The 17,186-nt window shown below is 41.5% G+C and overlaps 1 protein-coding gene across 3 annotated transcripts in view; it reads left to right on the forward strand.

Annotated features, from left to right (window-relative positions):
* Positions 1 to 17,186, forward strand: part of SPATA18 (spermatogenesis associated 18) — a 43,067-nt gene that overhangs the window by 4,468 nt on the left and 21,413 nt on the right. For all 3 annotated transcript variants that reach the window (XR_012493739.1, XM_074324681.1, XM_074324680.1), the window contains exons 2-4: positions 5,431 to 5,536; positions 5,644 to 5,759; positions 16,617 to 16,729. Coding sequence is in view for 2 of the 3 variants with exons in the window: in XM_074324681.1 (XP_074180782.1) it covers positions 5,431 to 5,536; positions 5,644 to 5,759; positions 16,617 to 16,729 (335 nt within the window). In the remaining variant the exon portion in view is untranslated. The remainder of the gene's footprint in view (positions 1 to 5,430; positions 5,537 to 5,643; positions 5,760 to 16,616; positions 16,730 to 17,186) is intronic.

Raw genomic sequence — 17,186 nt, forward strand, 5'->3', positions numbered from 1 at the left:
GGAAAACCAACTTCTAGGGTATGTTTAGGGCAAATCTCAAGCGAAGTTTGTTGCAAAAATACCTGTTGCAGCCAAGGAGGAGACCCAGGTATAGTAATAGTAGCTTCTTGCTGTCCAGAGAATTCTGTCCCCAGCAGGACTCACAGTATCTTTACAGCCATCGTGGTTACAAAAGGAGGCTAGTAGCCCATCTCTGTTGCACAGGGGTTGGTAGCTTTCAAAGAACAAGTTCTGCATATGCTAATAATGTTGGTAGTTATATTCCTTAATGTTCTACTCCTTTCTGTTACCTCTTGCTTTCCCATGTGCTCAAAGCCGTAGACTAAGTCTGAAGGTTATTTAAGTTCCCATCTAGAACATGGCATATTTCTATTGATTTCCCTGCGTTGCTCCTTGCCGACCTCCAATTCAACTTTGATATAGCTGTTTGAGGGGTGACTTTTTTTGGCTCCTCATTTCCCAGACCAGTGATTTTCAACACAGAGCAAAGCACTATCCCCGAGGCAGTGCTTTAAAAACTTACCCACAGAAATCAATGCATTGTACTCCACAACATAACACATATACACCCTTATGTATATGTAACTGAAGCAAAGTTTTCACGAATCTTTAGTAATTGTGATATACTCTGTTATCTCTTAATTTTTCTTGGTGGGGGGCTGGTTGAGCCCTACTAAATTGATCTCACTTCCCACTAATGCCGTGGTTCTCAATCTTGGTTGCACATAAAAATCATCTAGAAAGTTTCAAAAAATTTTCTAGCTCCCAGGCCTCACGCTCAAAGAACTAGAATTTCTTGGAGTAGGAGCCCACCAAGCTCCTCAGGTAAAGGCTTTCCTGAATCTTCCTGGCTTCTTACCACGTCCTCCTTTGAGCCTCACCACTGAAATCTGGTCCTACCTTTATGATAGCAAATAGTACCTGGTTTTGCATTTATTGACATGTTTGTCTTAGACTATAAATTCCTTGAGGGCAAGAGACTGACTCCTTCATCGTTGTGTCCCTCGCCTGCAGTGCCCAGTAGCTCCCTCCAGAGGGATTTGTTGAGAGCATAAATGCGCGAGTGAAGCATTTTTTGGCTCCTGGTTGCCTTCCTGGTTCTTCATCTTTCTTCCTGGCTGTCCTCTAATTTCTTACCGCTCTTGTTTTGGTTTTCATTCACTGGCCCTTCCTCCTCAGTCCACTTCTGAATTAGCAAAATTGCCCTCTGCCCAGCCCTCAGCCTTCTCCCCACTCTGTACTCTCCCTAATGATCTCATCTACACATATGGCTGCTTCCACTCTGTCCCTCTGCTGAAGGCTTCCAATGCCACATCCCCCACCCCACCTCTCTTCTGAGAGCTAGGCTGATTTTCCAGCTGTTTTTGGTAAAACATCATGGTTGAGAACTCGACTTCAGTGTCAGAGGCCGCAGGAATGGGTTTAGGTTCCAGCTCAAACACTATCTCTTCCAAATAACTTAAGACCTTTGTTTTGCTCATGTGTGAAGTTGGGATGATGAATGGCATCCAGTTTGCAGGGTTCTTTTGAGGATTAAAGGAAAGTGTATTTAAAGCCCTTAGCACAGTGCCTGGCTGGCACAGAGTAGGTGCTCAATAACTGTTAGGTATCATGACTGGAAATCTCCATCGGAAGGTCCTGCAGACACTGACTGTCCCCAAACAGCATCATCCTGCTCACACCTCGTATCTGGTTCCAAACTTCCCAGCTGCATCCTCAAGTCCTGCCTCAGTGGTACCTTGGCTGACGCAGCTGTGATTTGGGGCCTAGATAGGAGCTTTAGGGGACGCTTGACGTCTCCGCAGCCCTCAGCATCTCAGCCAGACTCACTCTCTATCCAAACTCTATCTGGTCTCCTTCTGCCAGACTGATTTTCCTAAAATGCAAAGCGAATCTGACCATGTCATACCCATCCTCATCTACTTGCCCCATTAAATCTTTTAATGATGGTATAAAGCCCAGAACTCCTCATGTGGCAAATTGAATTTTTCATTATTTGGTCTCTGGACCCTGTGTTCCACTTTCCCCTGTAATGTACCTCGCTGCTTCTTGCCTTTGTACCTGCTGTTCCTCTGCTTGTGATGCCCTAACCTCTCACCCCTCACCCTTTATCGGAGTGTGCTTTGTCCCTTCCATAGCTCACTGCCCACCTAGAGCACTTAATAAACTCTAAGGTAATATTTAACCCCTGTGTATTTTCCATTCTTCGTTCCACTTCCCCAGCTAGTGAGCTCAATGACAGCAGGCAACCTATTTTTTATTCTTAATTTCTCTAACGTGGCTTTGTGTCCAGAAGTGCCAACCCAAGGCCTTACACATAATAGGAATTCAATGGTTTGTGAATGAATGAACTTTGAAAGTCTGTGCTTTGGAATGAGGAGGCAGTATAATTATTTATCATGTGCGAGTACACGTTTAGTAGAGTAACGTGACCCTATTGAAACATGAGTATCTTGTGCGATGCTTTGTGTTAGAAGTTGCAGCATGTTGTGACATGTCTTGGGAACAGGAACTGTCTGACAGTATATTCTCTTCTGTTATCTAAGTTGTGTATGCAACCATTTGACAAGCATTCCTTTAGGTTCCTACTTTGTACCAGATACTGGGCAAGGCCTAGGGGCATATAATAATACCACAGTAATACTGCTAATTATTATGTCCCTTCTCTGCTCTGTATTTAAGTTAGCTCGTGAGATCAACTTCTTCCTAAATACGAGTAAACAGAGGCAATTTCATATTTGAAATTTCTTTTCTAAGGGAATGCAGCTAATTAGTGGAGAAGCAGATTTGAACCAAGGTCTGCTTTATTCCGAAGCCCATTGCTCCTTTCGCTACCACATACCACCTCATAGGGACCAAATATTGGACATCTCCTGTCTCTGAGGTGCTGATATGCATTATTTTGTGCCTGCCCTGTTCACTCTTGCATTCCCAGCCCTGTATTCTAGCTTCTCTATGTAGGTAAACTCAATAATATGTGTTGGATGGATGAATAAACATGAGACAGTTCACTCACTTTGGATTTGTTACATACCTCCTAAGTGCCAGGATCACACAGAACTTGTGGCAAGTGGCAGAACTGAGACACTCATTCAGGTTTGCTGGGCTCCCATGCCCATTCTCTGTCCACGTAGCACATGGCACGGTCTAGCCAGGGGGCAAAAGGCTGCAACAGGGGAGCTAAAGGTCAGTGTGGTAAGTGCAGGAGTTAAAGAGCAAGGACAGGGGCTGCTGGTTCATGAGGAAGGAATGGAGGGCGCTGTTCAGGCTGTGGGTTCCCGGTGTTCTGATCATGTCGATATTATGCTGTTAAGTCACTCATTCATTCGTCCATCAAACGTTGTTGGGCCCTTCCATTTGCTATGGATACTAGTGGCAATTGATACAAACATGAAAAACACAGTCAATTGTAAAAATCTCATAGTCTTCTTAGGAGAAGCAGAGAGGGTAAGACAGAAACAAATGGCCACAACAGAAATAAGCGCTACAACAGAGCTGGTCACCAGGTACTACTTACCAGGCAAGGAAAGTAAACCTGCAGTTGCCCCCTAGGTTATGATAAGTCATTCCATCCAAACTCCTTCCAGGCTCTGTCCTGCCAACCTCTCTGACCTTCTGGGCTTCGGCCACATGCACCCACTTTTGGTTCACAAGGTGGCCAAAGTCCTTCCTGCCACAGCGCTTTGCCCTGCTGTTCCCACCGCCCACACGCTCTTTCTCCTGTCTCTGCATCCAGGGCTTAGTGTGTGATAAGCGTGGGAAACCACTTACGTGCGGAGGAGGCCTTCCCAGGCTGCCCTCCCCATTCATTCTTTGTCGCAGCGGCTAGTCCTCCCTCTACTCCCAGCACTAATCACCGTCTAAAAGTCAGTATAGTTTAGTGGGTAAGAGCACGGGCTCTACACGAGGCAGCTTGGGTTCTAGCCGCAGTTCTGGTATTTTCCTAGCTAAGTAACCTTGGGCTAGTTATTTCACCTTTCTGCATCTCAGTTTTCTCATCTGAAGGTGGGGATGATAACAACGGCACTCACAGCTCCTAGCATAATATTGTGGGGATTAACTGGGTATATATGGAAAGTATTAATAGCGCCCGGCACTTAGGAAGTGCGTAACAAATCCAAAACGACTGAATTATCTCATGTTTATTCATCCATCCAATACATATTATTGAGTTTGCATATATAGAGACGCTGGAATGCAGGGCTGGGAATACAGGGCAGGAACAGGGCAGGCCCAGCCTCCTTCCATAGGGAGCTCACTGCCTGTTTGAACCATTTCCCTTGATGACACAGATGTGCATTTTGTAAACTTATAAACTCTTGCATGGAGATCATCTAAACTTTTCCTCTTCATTCTCGTTTCTATCCTCCTTGTAACCCGCTTCCTATCTCAAGACTCGTAGTGTCCAGGAGGCACCCATGGCTAGTGCCTTATTATGGCTTAAGTCTATGCATTTTTACACCCATGTTATTTGTTTGTTGCTTGTATTTGTGTTCTTTCCTTTAGTGTTAGGATCAATTAGAAGTTTGGCTAATTAGGAAACGTTAAACGTTCACCAGGAGACGACAAAAGCAGGATGATAGCTAAGCCCTACCTCCTGGCTTCTTCATGTTCTGCTCTTATTGCTTAGACGGTTCCACAGCCACTCGAATCACCCCTTTCCCCAAGTCTGCCTAATTTCTTCTCACCTCTCGGAAGTCTTCCCCGACTTTCCGCGACAATGGCTCGTGAGTAGCCCTTGTGCTCGCCCTATAGTAAGACTTACATTCCACTGCAGGTAACCGTCCGTGCTCCCGTCTCCCGCACTCGTCTGCATGTACCATGTGGCCTGGCCCCTCGTTTTGTCGTCTTCACCATTGTATCCTCCACCCGGCAGTACCTTCTTACTGTTAACAAGTGGTGTTCTTTATGCACACATTGAACTTAGGTAGAGGACAGAACCAACAAAGCGGGTAAATTAGGAAGCAATGGTGTGTATTGTGTTCTAGGGTCTATTCACTTTATAAAATGACTTTTTGTAGAATTCCATTGAGTAGGAGTCAGGGTTATTGCTATTAAAAATACCCCCAAATCTCAATGGTTTAACATCCACAAAAAGCTTTCTCTACTAGGTAACAGTCATTAGAATGTTCAATGAACAGCTTTCCAAATCTCGTGGCTCCACCATCCCTTATGTCCTTGGGGTCCTCTGCTGGGTCCTCTGCATTTGGCTGGCTGACGAGGAAAGAGAGAGAAAGAAGAGAATCGCTCAGGAGGTTTTCTTCTGGTCACACCTGGAAACGGCACACATCTCTTCCCATCCCATGGACCGCAACTCAGTTACATGGCTGCACAAACTGCTAGGGACGCTGAGGAAAATGTTAGGAAGCAATGTGTGCCCAGGAGGAAAGGGAACTATGTCTACTGATGCCTACCGCTTTGGCTTTGCAGAAAAACTCATGTGATCAAAACTTAAATGTTTGCCTCGAACTCATCGAACAAGTTGCCAAAGTGCAAGGACAACTCTTTGGAATCCTCACTGCAACAGCTCAAGAAGGTGAGAATGGCCAGAGCTTGCCCATGCGGCTCTCCCTCTTTTCTTCATGCTCTTTGAGTTGGTGTGGTTGGATTTCTCTCATTGACCTGATTTGTGGATTCTTTTAGGAGGACGTAATGATAGTTTGGAAGTAATCAAATCACGCCTTTTGCCTTGGCTAGAGGCCACCTTTACTGGTGCTTCCCTGGGAAAACCTGTTAGCAGCAAGGCCCCCTTTCCACAGGTAAGGATGCTAAAGGATTCCCCTTGACTTTCAGCAGGCTCTGGGAACTCAAACATATGGAAGATATGGTTTTGGCCTAGTGAGGGGCTCAATTTTACTTAGGGAATTGGGACATAGGTATGAAAGGTGAGTTTCTGTTTACAGTTGTATGGGGCACAGCGGACTGAGTTTTCCCTTAAGACAGGCCTGCATCCAATTCTCAGCTTTGCCTACTCACTAGTGGTGTGACTTCAGACAAATCAATGAGCCTCTGCTTCCTCCGCTATGACAAGGGCCTGGTGATGACCTACACCTGGGACATTGCTTGGCTCACACTAGACATTAAATAGTAACCTTTAAATGACAAATCAGTCACCCAGATAGTTAGGGTACCACGGGTGCTCAGAAGGGAAAGAGATCATTAGATGGGGGAAAGCTCGGTATTCTGAAAGAGTGAAATAAAACTAATTGGAAACTTCCGAGATAAGAAGAACACTTAGTTCTGGTAGACTGACAAAGGGAATCACAATGTGTTGTTGATATTGGTGGTTCCCATGGGACAGTGTCAGTGTTATAACAGTTGAAGACCAGCCTGGAAAGAGAACATATAGCTTGCTTAAGGCATTGGCATCGTTATGGCTGGGTAAGCAAAACATTAGTAACCTGGATTTTAAACGTTTATATGCATTTACATAAGTTCCTTTCTAAAATTAAAGCATGTTGAGCCAGGCCTTATGAGGTAGTGGCTGAAGGATTCCGGTTTGGAGATCACTGGACAGAATTCTACTTCCTCTTCTGTGGTCCTTGGCAGGTTGTCTAACCTTTTACGTCATAGTGTCCTTATTTGTTGAACGGGGACAATGGTTTTGCTGGTCTAATAGAGTTATTATGAGAATTAAAGTGATAAGCATGCAAAACAACGTACATGTGATAAGTACTCTATTAGACATTAGTTGTCTTTTTTTCTTTTTGATACTTTTATTTGGTATTTATTTATTTATTTATTTGGTCAATCAATTGTCTGCAATCACAGGAGAATTATATTTTATTTTATTGTTATTAGTTTCAGGCATACAAAACGACAAAGTAGTCAGACATTTATATAACTCACAGAGTAGTAACCCAAACAAGTCTACTATCCATCTGACAATGTACATAGTTATTAGAACATTATTGACAATATTCTCCATGCGGCACTACGTATCCCCATGACTATTTTTGAAAATTATAGTTGACATCAATATTATTTTATATTAGTTTCTGGTGTACAGCATAGTGGTTGGACATTTATATAATTCTTGAAGTGCTCCCCCCAATAAGTCTACTACTCATCTGACACTACACAGTTTTTACAATACTATTGACTGTATTCCCCATACTGTACTTTACATCCCCATGACTCTCCTGTAACTATCAATTTGTACTCCTTAATTCCTTCACCTGTCTTACCCAGCCCTCCAGCTCCTCTCCCATCTCGTAACCATCAGTTTGTTCTCTGTATCTATGGATCTGTTTTGTTTGTTTATACTGTTCTTTAGATTCCACATATAAGAGAGATTAATGGTATTTGTCTTTATCAGTCTGATTTATTTCACTAAGCATGTTGTCACAAATGGTAAGATTTCATTCTTTATTACAGCAGAGTAATACTCCGTAGTATATAGGTACCACAATTTCTTTATCCAATCATCTACTAATAGGCATTTTGGTTTTTTCCATGTCTTTGCTATTGTAAATAACACTGTAGTGCACATAGGGGGGCATATATCTTTTCAAATTAGTGTTTTAGATTTCTTTGGATAAATACCCGGGAGCAGAATTGCTGGGTCATATGTAGTTCTATTTTTTAATTTTTTGAGGAAACTCCATACTGTTTTCCTTAGTGGCTGTACCAATTTGCAATCTTTTTTTTCCACATCCTCGCCAACACTTGTTGTTTGTTGATTTATTGATGATGCCATTCTGAGAGGCGTGAAGTGGTATCTCATTATGGTTTTAATTTGCATTTCTCTGATGATTAGTGATATTGAGCATCTTTTCATATGAGGTCAGACAATTAAGTTCTCACACTCATTCTAGAAAAGGTGCCACATACCTCATTGTTGAATGATTACAGTCACCTTCAAAGTACTCTTCTTGGAAAGCTATGCACTGATGCCAGTGCCTAGTCCACCCTTCAAATCAATTTGGAACTCTTTCTGGAATGGCCATCAGAGCTGTCATCGTATTACCCTTGATGTCCTGAATATCATCAAAATATCTTCCTTTCAATATTTCCTTTATTTTTTGGTAAAGAAGGAAGTCTTTCTGGGGGCCAGATCAGGTGAGTAGGGAGGGTGTTCCAATACTGTTATTTGTTTACTGGCCAAAAACTCCTTCACAGACAGTGCCGTGTGAGCTGGTGCATCGTTGTGATGCAAGAGCCCTGAACTGTTGATGAAAAGGTCAGGTCACCTAACTTTTTCATGCAGCCTTTTCAGCACTTCCAACTAGTAAACTTGGTTAACTGTTTGTCCAGTTGGTACCAATTCGTAATGAATAATCCCTCTGGAAGGTTAGCAACATTGTTGCAACAAGTTGGTGGACTTAATTGTCAGACCTTGTATATCTATTGGCCATCTGTATGTCCTCTTTGGAGAAATGTCTATTCAGGTCCTCTGCCCATTTTTAATTGGATTTATTATTATTATTATTATTTTTGGTGTTGAGTTGTATGAGTTTTTAAAATAAATTTCGGATGTTAACCCCTTATCAGATGTATCATTGGCAAATATCTTCTCCCATTCAGTAGGATGTCTTTTTGTTTTGATAGTTTTATTTGCTGTGCAAAAACTTTTTCATTTGATGTAGTCCCATTTGTTTATTTTTCTTTTGTTTCCCTTGCCCAAGAAGATACCTCACTAAACATGTTACTAAGGGTAATGTCTGAGAGTCTACTGCCTATGTTTTTTTCTAAGAGTTTTATGGTTGCAGGTCTTACATTTAAGTCTTTAATCCATTTTGAATTTATTCTTGTATATGGAGTAAGAAGATGGTCCAGTTTTATTTTTTTGCATGTATCTGTCCAGTTTTCCCAATACCATTTATTGATTAGATTGTCTTTACCCCAATGTATATTCTTGCTTCCTTTGTCATAGATTAAGTGGTCATATAGGCATGGATTTATTTCTGGGCTCTCTATTCAGTCCCATTGACCAATTTGTCTGTTTTTATGCCAATACTATACTGTTTTGATTACTATGACCTTGTAGTATATTTTGATATCAGGTAGCATGAAACCTTCAGCTTTGTTCTTCTTTCTGAAGATTGCTGTGGCTATTTGGGGTCTTTTATGGTTCAATATCAATTTTAGGATTATTTGTTCTAGTTCCATGAAAAATGCCATTGGTATTTGATAGAGATTACACTGACTTTATAGATTGCTTTGGGTAGTATGGACATTTTAACCATATTAATTCTTCCTATCCATGAGCATGGTATATGCTTTCATTTATTTGTATCTTCTTTAATTTCTCTCATCAATGTCTTATAATTTTCTGAGTATAGGTCTTTTACTTCCTTGGTTAAATTTATTCCTAGGTATTTTATTTTATTTTATTTTTTGATGCAATTGGAAATGGGATTGTTTTCTTAATTTCTTTTTCTGATAGTTCATTATTGGTGTATAAAAATGCAATCGATTTCTGAAAGTTAATTTTGTATGCTGCTGCTTTACTAAATTCATTTATCAATTCTAATAGTTTTTTGTTGGTGCTTTGGGATTCTCTCTATATAGTATCTTGTCATCTGCAAATAATGACACTTTTACTTCTACCTTTCCCATTTGGATGCCTTTTGTTTCTTTTTCTTGTCTGATAGCTGTGGCTAAGACTTTGAGTGCTATATTGAATAGAAGTGGTGAAAGTGGACATGTTTGTCTTCTTCCTGTTCTTAAGGGGAATGCTGTTAGCTTTTCCCCATTGAGTATGATGTTAGCTGTGGGTCTGTCATATATGGCCTTTATTATGTTGAGATATGTTCCTTCTATTCTCACTTTGCTGAGAGTTTTTATCATAAATGGATGCTGAATTTTGTCAAGTGCTTTTTCTGCATCAATTGTTATACCATACGATTTTTATTTTTCATTTTGTTTATGTGGTGTATCACATTAATTGATTTGCAGATATTAAACCAACCTTGCATACCAGGAATAAATTCCACTTGATTGTGGTGTTGGAGCTTTTTAATGTATTGCAATGTAATGAATTCTGTTTGCTAATATTTTGTTAAGGATTTTTGCATCTGTGTTCATCAGGGATATCAGCCTGTAATTTTCATTTTTGTAATGTCTTTAGTTTTAGAATCAGGGTAATGGTGGCTTTGTAGAATGAGCTTGGGAGCCTCCTCTCCTCTTAAATTTTTTTTGACTAGTTTGAGAAGAATCAGTGTTAATTTTTCTTTGAATGATTGGTAAAATTCACCTGTGAAGCCATCTGGTCCAGGATTTTTGTTTGTTAGGAACTTGTGGATTACTGATTCAATTTAATTAGTCATAATTGGTCAGTGCAAATTTTCTGTTCTTCTTATTTCAGCCTTGGCAGATTGTATGCTTCTAAGAACTTATCCATTTCTTCCAGATTGTCCAATTTTTTGGCATATGATTGCTCATAATATTTAAAATATTTTTTTGTGTTTCTGTAGTGTCAGTTGTCACTTTTTCATTTCTGATTTTATTTATTTGGGTCCTCTCTCTTTTTTTCTTGATGAGTCTGGTTAAAGGTTTATCAATTTTATTTATCTTTTCAAAGAACCAGCTCTTGGTTTCATTGATCTTTTGTATGTATGTATGTATTTATTTATTTATTTATAGCCTCTATTTTGTTTATTTCTGCTCTGATCTTTATTATTTTCTTCCTTGTACTCACTTTGGGCTTTGTTTGCTGTTTTTTTTCAGAAGTATAGATGTAAAGTTAGACTTTTTATTTGAGATTTCTCTTGTTTCTTTAGGTAGGTCTGCATTGCTATGAATTTCCCTCTTAGTACTGCTTTTGTTGCTTCCCATAGATTTTTGGGTCATTGTGTTTTCATTTTTGTTTGTCTCAAGGTATCTTTCGAATTCTTTCTTAATGGCATTTTTAACCCATTCATTGTTTAGTAGCATGTTATTTAGCCTCCATATGTTTGTGTGTTTTTCTTTTCTTTTTTTTTTTTTTTTTTGTAGTTGATTTCTAGGTTTATATTTTAGTTGTGGTCAGAGAAGACACTTGATATAATTTCAGTCTTTTTAAATTTGTTGAGGCTTATTTTATTTTGTGACCTAAGATGTGGGCTATCTTGGAAAATGTTCCATGTGCACTTGAAAAGAATGTATATTTTCTGCTTTGGGATGAAATACCCTAAAAATATCAATTAAATCCATCTGGTTTAGTGTGTCATTTAAGACCACTTTTTCTGTGTTGACTTTCTGTCTAAAAGATCTGGCTATTGGTGTCAATGGGGTGTTAAAGTCCCCTACTATAATTGTGTTACTGTTATCTCTCACTTTAGGTTGGTCAATATTTGTTTTATATATTTAGGCGCTCCTATGTTGGGTGCACAGATGTTTACCAGTGTTATGTCCTCTTGTTGGATTGATTCTTTTACAATTATGTAATATCCTTCGTTGTCTCTTATTATAGTCTTTGTTTTAAGGTTTATTTTGTGTTGTATAAGTATTACTACACTGTTTTTTTTGTTCATTTGTTTGTTTCCATTTCCTTGAAATATCTTTTTCCATTCCTTCATTTGCAGTCTATGTGTGTCTTTTGATCTGAGATGGGTCTCTTGTAGGCAGCATATGTATGGGTCTTGTTTTCTTATCCATTCAGCCACCCTATGTCTTTTGATTGGAACATTTAATCCATTTACATTTAAAGTGATTATTGCTAGGTACATAATTATTGCCATTTTATTATTCATATTTTTGATCTTCATTTGTTTGTTTTTATTCTTCTTTCTTCTGCTTAAAGAAGTTCTTTTAACATTTCTTGTAATACTGGCTTGGTGGTAATGAATTCCTTTAGCTTTCTCTTGTTTGGGAAGCTCTTTATCTCTCCTTCAATTTTAGATGATAGCTTTGCTGGGTAGAGTAGTCTTGGTTGTAGGCCCTTGTTTTTCATCACTGAATATTTCCTGCCACACCCTCCTGGCCTGCAAAGTTTCTATTGAGAAATCAACTGACAGCCTTATGGGAGTTTCCTCATTGTCTTTCTCTTGCTGCTTTTAGAATTCTCTTTTTGTCTTTAACCTTTGGCATTTTAATTATAATGTGTCTTGATGTGGGTCTGTTTAGGGTCATCTTGTCTGGGAATCTCTGCTTTCTGGACTTGTATATCTATTTCCTTTGCCAGATTAGGGAAAATTTCAGTTATTATTTCTTCAAATAAGTTTTGAATTCCTTGCTCTCTCTCTTCTCCTTCTGGTACCCCTATGATACGAATGTTGGTATGCTTGATGTTGTCCCAGAAACCCCTTAAACTCTCCTCATTTTTTGGATTCTTTTTGCTGTTTGGGTGTTTTCTGCTACCTTACCTTCTAAATATCTGACTCGATCCTCTGCTTCATCTAATCTATTGTTGATTCCCTCTAATGTATTCTTCATTTTCATTATTGTAGTTTTTGTTTCTGACTGGTTCTTTTTCATGTTTTCAATCTCCATTTTTATGTTTCTGATCACTTTATTGAAGTTCTCCCTGAGATCATTGAGCATCCTTATAACTAGTGTTTTGAAATCTGCATCTGGTAGATTACTTGTCTCCATTTTGTTTAGTTCTTTGTCTGGAGGTTTGTTCTATTCTTTTATTTGGGACATGTTTCTTTGTGTCCCATTTTGGCTGCCTCCCTGTACTTTTTTTCTTTTTTTTTTTGTAGGGCTGCTATACCTCCCAGTCTTAGTAGAGTGCCTTATGTAGTTGGTGTACAGTGCAGCCCAGTGGTGTAGTCTCCCTGGTCATCAGAGCCAGGTGTGTTCCTTGTGTGGGTTGTGTGTGCTCTCCTGTTGTAGTTGAGACTTCATTGCTGTTTACACATCAGTGGGAGGGATTGATCCTCAGGCTGATTGGTTGTGAGGACTGGCTGTGACTACAGTGGGAGAGCTGTTGTGCAGAGGTGACCATACAAAGCAGGGTTCACTTTAGTGGGGCTTTGGTGCCTGCCTATTCTGGCCTTTCTGTATGTCATCTTTGGAGGTGACTGGGTGATACTCCAGGTCAGTCCAAAGCTGTCTACTGGGCCTGCCATCCCCAGGGCCTCCTGGGCGGGTACCTGCTGCTGGCCAAGTTCAGTGGCAGTTAGTGCCCTACCCTGGTCCACCTGGCATGAGCCATAAAACAATCCAGAGATGGCCCCCACCTGCACAGTAGTTGGAGGTGCCTTGAGAGGCCAAGCCACGAACTAATGCCAGCTGTAGCTAGTACCAGGCTTAGGGGTGTTTAGCCAGAGGTATGGGACACATAGAAGCCAGCTGCTGTTTGTTTGGGTTTTGTGAACCTTTGAGAGATTTTTAAGAAAGCCTGCAGCATGAGCCAATGCAGGCTGTTTACATGGAAAAGCCACTGGTAGTTGCTTGGGTGTGCCCAAAAGTTGGGTAGAGTGGGGTCTCGGGATCACTAGGGCAAGGCAGATGAAAGGTGATAGCTGGTTTGATGGAGACTCAGATGTAGTGTCTGCCTGTGTCTGCACGCAGGGACAGGGAGGGCTGGACAAAGAAACAATGGCTTCTGCCAGCTTCTCCATCTGGGAGAAAGCTGCTCCTCTATTGCTCACCCTGAAGCTGGACAATTCAGTTCCTCCCTGTATGGTGCCTTTTGAGCTGCTGCCCCAGTGCTGGAGCTCAGAGCAAGTGAGTCTGTCAACGAGTAAGTCCATGTGTGATCCCTTTTAGGGGAGCGCCTGGGAGTTCAGCTGCCCTCCATCTCACTCAGCCACAATCTTTGCTGGTTTCCACAGCCAGAAGTTATGCAGACTTCTCTCCCCAGCACTGAAACCCTGGGCTGGGATCCCTCACTCCTCAGTAGGGAAATTTTGCAGCTGAGAGATCCCTCCCTTGTGTGATTTAAATCCCTCATGTGATTTTTTAATGGTCACACATGATTTTGGGTGTGGCCCATTCCACATCTTTGCCCCTCCTATCAGTCTTGAGGTGGCTTCTTTTGTATGTCCATAGTTGTAGATCAGCTAGGCTTCAGGCAATTCTCAATAATGATTGTTCAATGGTTTAGCTGTAATTGATATGGTCCTGAGAGGAGGTGAGCACAGCATTTACCTACTCCACCATCTTGACCCTATACCCATGATTCTAGTATCTGCTTCATCTAATTCACCTACTCCACTATCTTGATCCTATATCAGTGATTCTATTATCTACTTCATCTAATCTGCTATTGAATATTCTTCATTCCAGTTATTATATCCCTCACTTCTGACTGGTTCTTCTTTTGGTTTGTATGTCCTTCTTTATGCTTACTATCTCTTTGTTCAAGTTTTCCCTAAGTTCTTTAAACATTCTTATAACTAGTGTTTTAAACTCTGTCTGTGATAGGTTGGTTGCCTCCATTTCATTGAGCTCATTTTCTGGAGTTTTCTTTTGTTCTTTTATTTGGCACATGTTTCTTTGTTTCCTCATTCTGTCTGCCTCTCTGTGTTTGCTTCTATGTATTAGGTATCTATCTCCTATGTCTCTCAGTCTTTGCTAGGTGGCCTTATGTAGTAAGTGTCCTGTGTGGTCCAGTGGGCACAATCTCTCTGATCACCTGTACATGTGTTCCAGGAGTGTCCCTTGTGTGTATTCTCCTGTTATAGTTGAGCCTTAATTGCTTTTGGCATGTTAGTGGGTGGGATTGACTCTCAGGCTGACTGGCTGTGAGGACTGGTTATACCCACAGTGTATGAGCAGCTGTGGGGAGGTAAGGGAGTTGGGAAGTGGGGGCTGAGCCCTCAGAAAGGGATTCTCTCGAGTGAGCTGTTGTGCCTATTAATACTACCCTTTGGATGTGCCGCTTGTGGGGCTAATCAGGTAGTGCTCTGGTGTGGTCTGAGGATGGCTTCTGGATGTATTGTTTTTTGTGCCTCTTAGGAGGGGTCATGTGCCAGCCAATTTCAGCCTTGCCTGTGATCAGGGGCTACCCTATAGGACCTGCAAAGCTATATGTGTTTGTTTGCTGCCTGTGTTGGACCTGGAGGCATGTCGGGGTGGCCTTACTGTGAACAGAGGTTGGCTGCCACCTGTGTCAGACCTGGGGCAGCTTAGCAAAAGTCCCAGAGTCCCCTTAGATCTGTTGCCAACTGTCCATAAGGCTCAGTGACTGAAAGAGCTTCCTTAGGTGGACAGGCTGGGCTGGTTGACCCAGTGTTGACAATGCCCTCAGGATGCTGCCTGAGTTGTGTGGGACTGGGTTCCAGGGATTCACTGGGTATGGCCAGTGGTTTTCACAAAGTTAATGCAGACTTAGTTCTTGCGCCAGACTGAGCCTGTGGCCACTCCACAATACCCTGAGAACAATGTGGCCAGCTGTCATTAGCTTTAGGCCCCCAGAACCCTGGGAGCCACCCCAGAAAGACTGCAACGCAAGCTAGGCTGACTACTTACCATTGAAATCTTCCCAGGCCACAGTGGGCTGCCTGCTGCTGTACAAGCCTCCAGCAGCTTGTAGGGCAGGGCCAAATGCCCGGGAGCTAAGGGTGCCTCGGTGATTTCACACTAGTTGGGGGGGGTCCTCGGGAGTCACCAAGGTGGTGCATGCACAAGTGGATTTTACCAGACCAACTCGATCTCAGATTTGGCCCTATGGGGGTGGGCTCAACACAGGAAAGATGGTGCCCTCATGTAGGTTACACGTGAGGTGGACTCCATGCAGGGATAATGGTGGTTATCCCTCTGTGCCTTAATCTGAAGCCACACTACTCAGTCTTTCCTGATATATTTCTGGTGCCTCTTGAGTCATCGTCCTTCCACTGGAACCCCGGGTGAGTGCCTGCAAGGGAGTGACTCAGTTTGCAGGTCCTTTACGTGGACATCTGGGTTTCCAGCCACCTTCTGTCTCACCATGAGGGACGGAGGGAATCCTCACTGATTTTCACAGCCAGATGTTGTGGGGACTCCTCTTCCTGGCACAGGACCCCTGGGCTCATGAGCCCAGTGTGGGGCTGGGATGCCTCACTTTAAAGGGGGACCTTCCTCCCGGTTCTCAACCACTACCTGTGGGTTTGGGATCAACCTGTTTTATATCTCCGCCCCTCCTACCAGTCTCGATGTGGTCTCTTCTTTATAACCTTAGTTATAGGAGTTCTGTTCAGCTAATCTTCAGATGATTTTCAAGGTTGATTGTTCAATAATTGTAATTTTATGAGATCACGGGAGGTGGCAGGCATAGTGTTTACCTATTCTGTCATCTTGCTGATTTCCAGATGTCAGTTATCTTTAACCAGTTTTTTTTCCCTGGGGATTTTCATATGCTTCTTAGCTTCTCACCCCTATGCATGTTATTCTGGGTGTAGAGATATACGATGATATTTCAATGTCTTTTTTAAAAAAACATTGAAGTATATTTACCTACAATAACATCCACAGTTGGATGATTTCGACAAATGCATATATCTGTGTAACTCACACCCCTATTAAAATATAAAACATTTTTATCACTCCTGAGCATTCCTATATCACTTCCCAACCACCTCCCTCCATTCCCAGGGCAACCACTCTTCTGATTTTATCAGTCTAGATTAATTTTGCCCGCACTAGAACTGCATGTAAATGGAACTATACATTATGGGCTTGATTTCTTTTGCTCAGCCTAATATTTTTGCAATCTCTTTATGTTTTTTATACATTCAGATGATTTTTTTATGTGTGTATCCTTGCAGGACATGCTGGATAAGGAGAAACAGAAAGATCCTGGTGTTCGGAATTGGGCTATACAACAATTAGTCTCTGAGCTGAACTCATCTCCTAATCAAGTCAATCAGGGTCAAGACGAGTAAGAGGAATGCAAGTTATCTTTTTCCAAAAAAAATTGTTTGTTCTTCATTTAATTTTTAAGTTTGAAAGGAGAATAATGGCTCATGTATAATGTAGGCATTTGCTAATAAGTAATGTGAGTGTGTGTGTGTGTGTGTGTGTGTGTGTGTGTGTGTGTGTGAGTTGGGAGTCAGTGTCTTTGAAGCTGGGGACAGGATTTCTATATTATGTCATGATGCCCAAGACCCTGCTTCCCTTGGCTCCATTCCCGGAGCTCCTTCTTCTCCATAAGCTCATTATCAGCCATATTTATAATCAGAGGAATATTGTTACATGAAAATCTATTCAAGATGCAGAAAGGAAGAGTTAAGGAGGGTGTAAGATCAGGTAATGAGAAAAATTAAGAGAAAGAGCAAAAGCAAGATGAAGCAGGCTGCATTTATCTGTCATTTAGGGAGTGGGACTGCGAGATAAAA

The sequence above is a fragment of the Rhinolophus sinicus genome, linkage group LG02, assembly GCF_036562045.2.
Source record: "Rhinolophus sinicus isolate RSC01 linkage group LG02, ASM3656204v1, whole genome shotgun sequence".
Classification (NCBI taxonomy): Eukaryota; Metazoa; Chordata; class Mammalia; order Chiroptera; family Rhinolophidae; genus Rhinolophus; species Rhinolophus sinicus.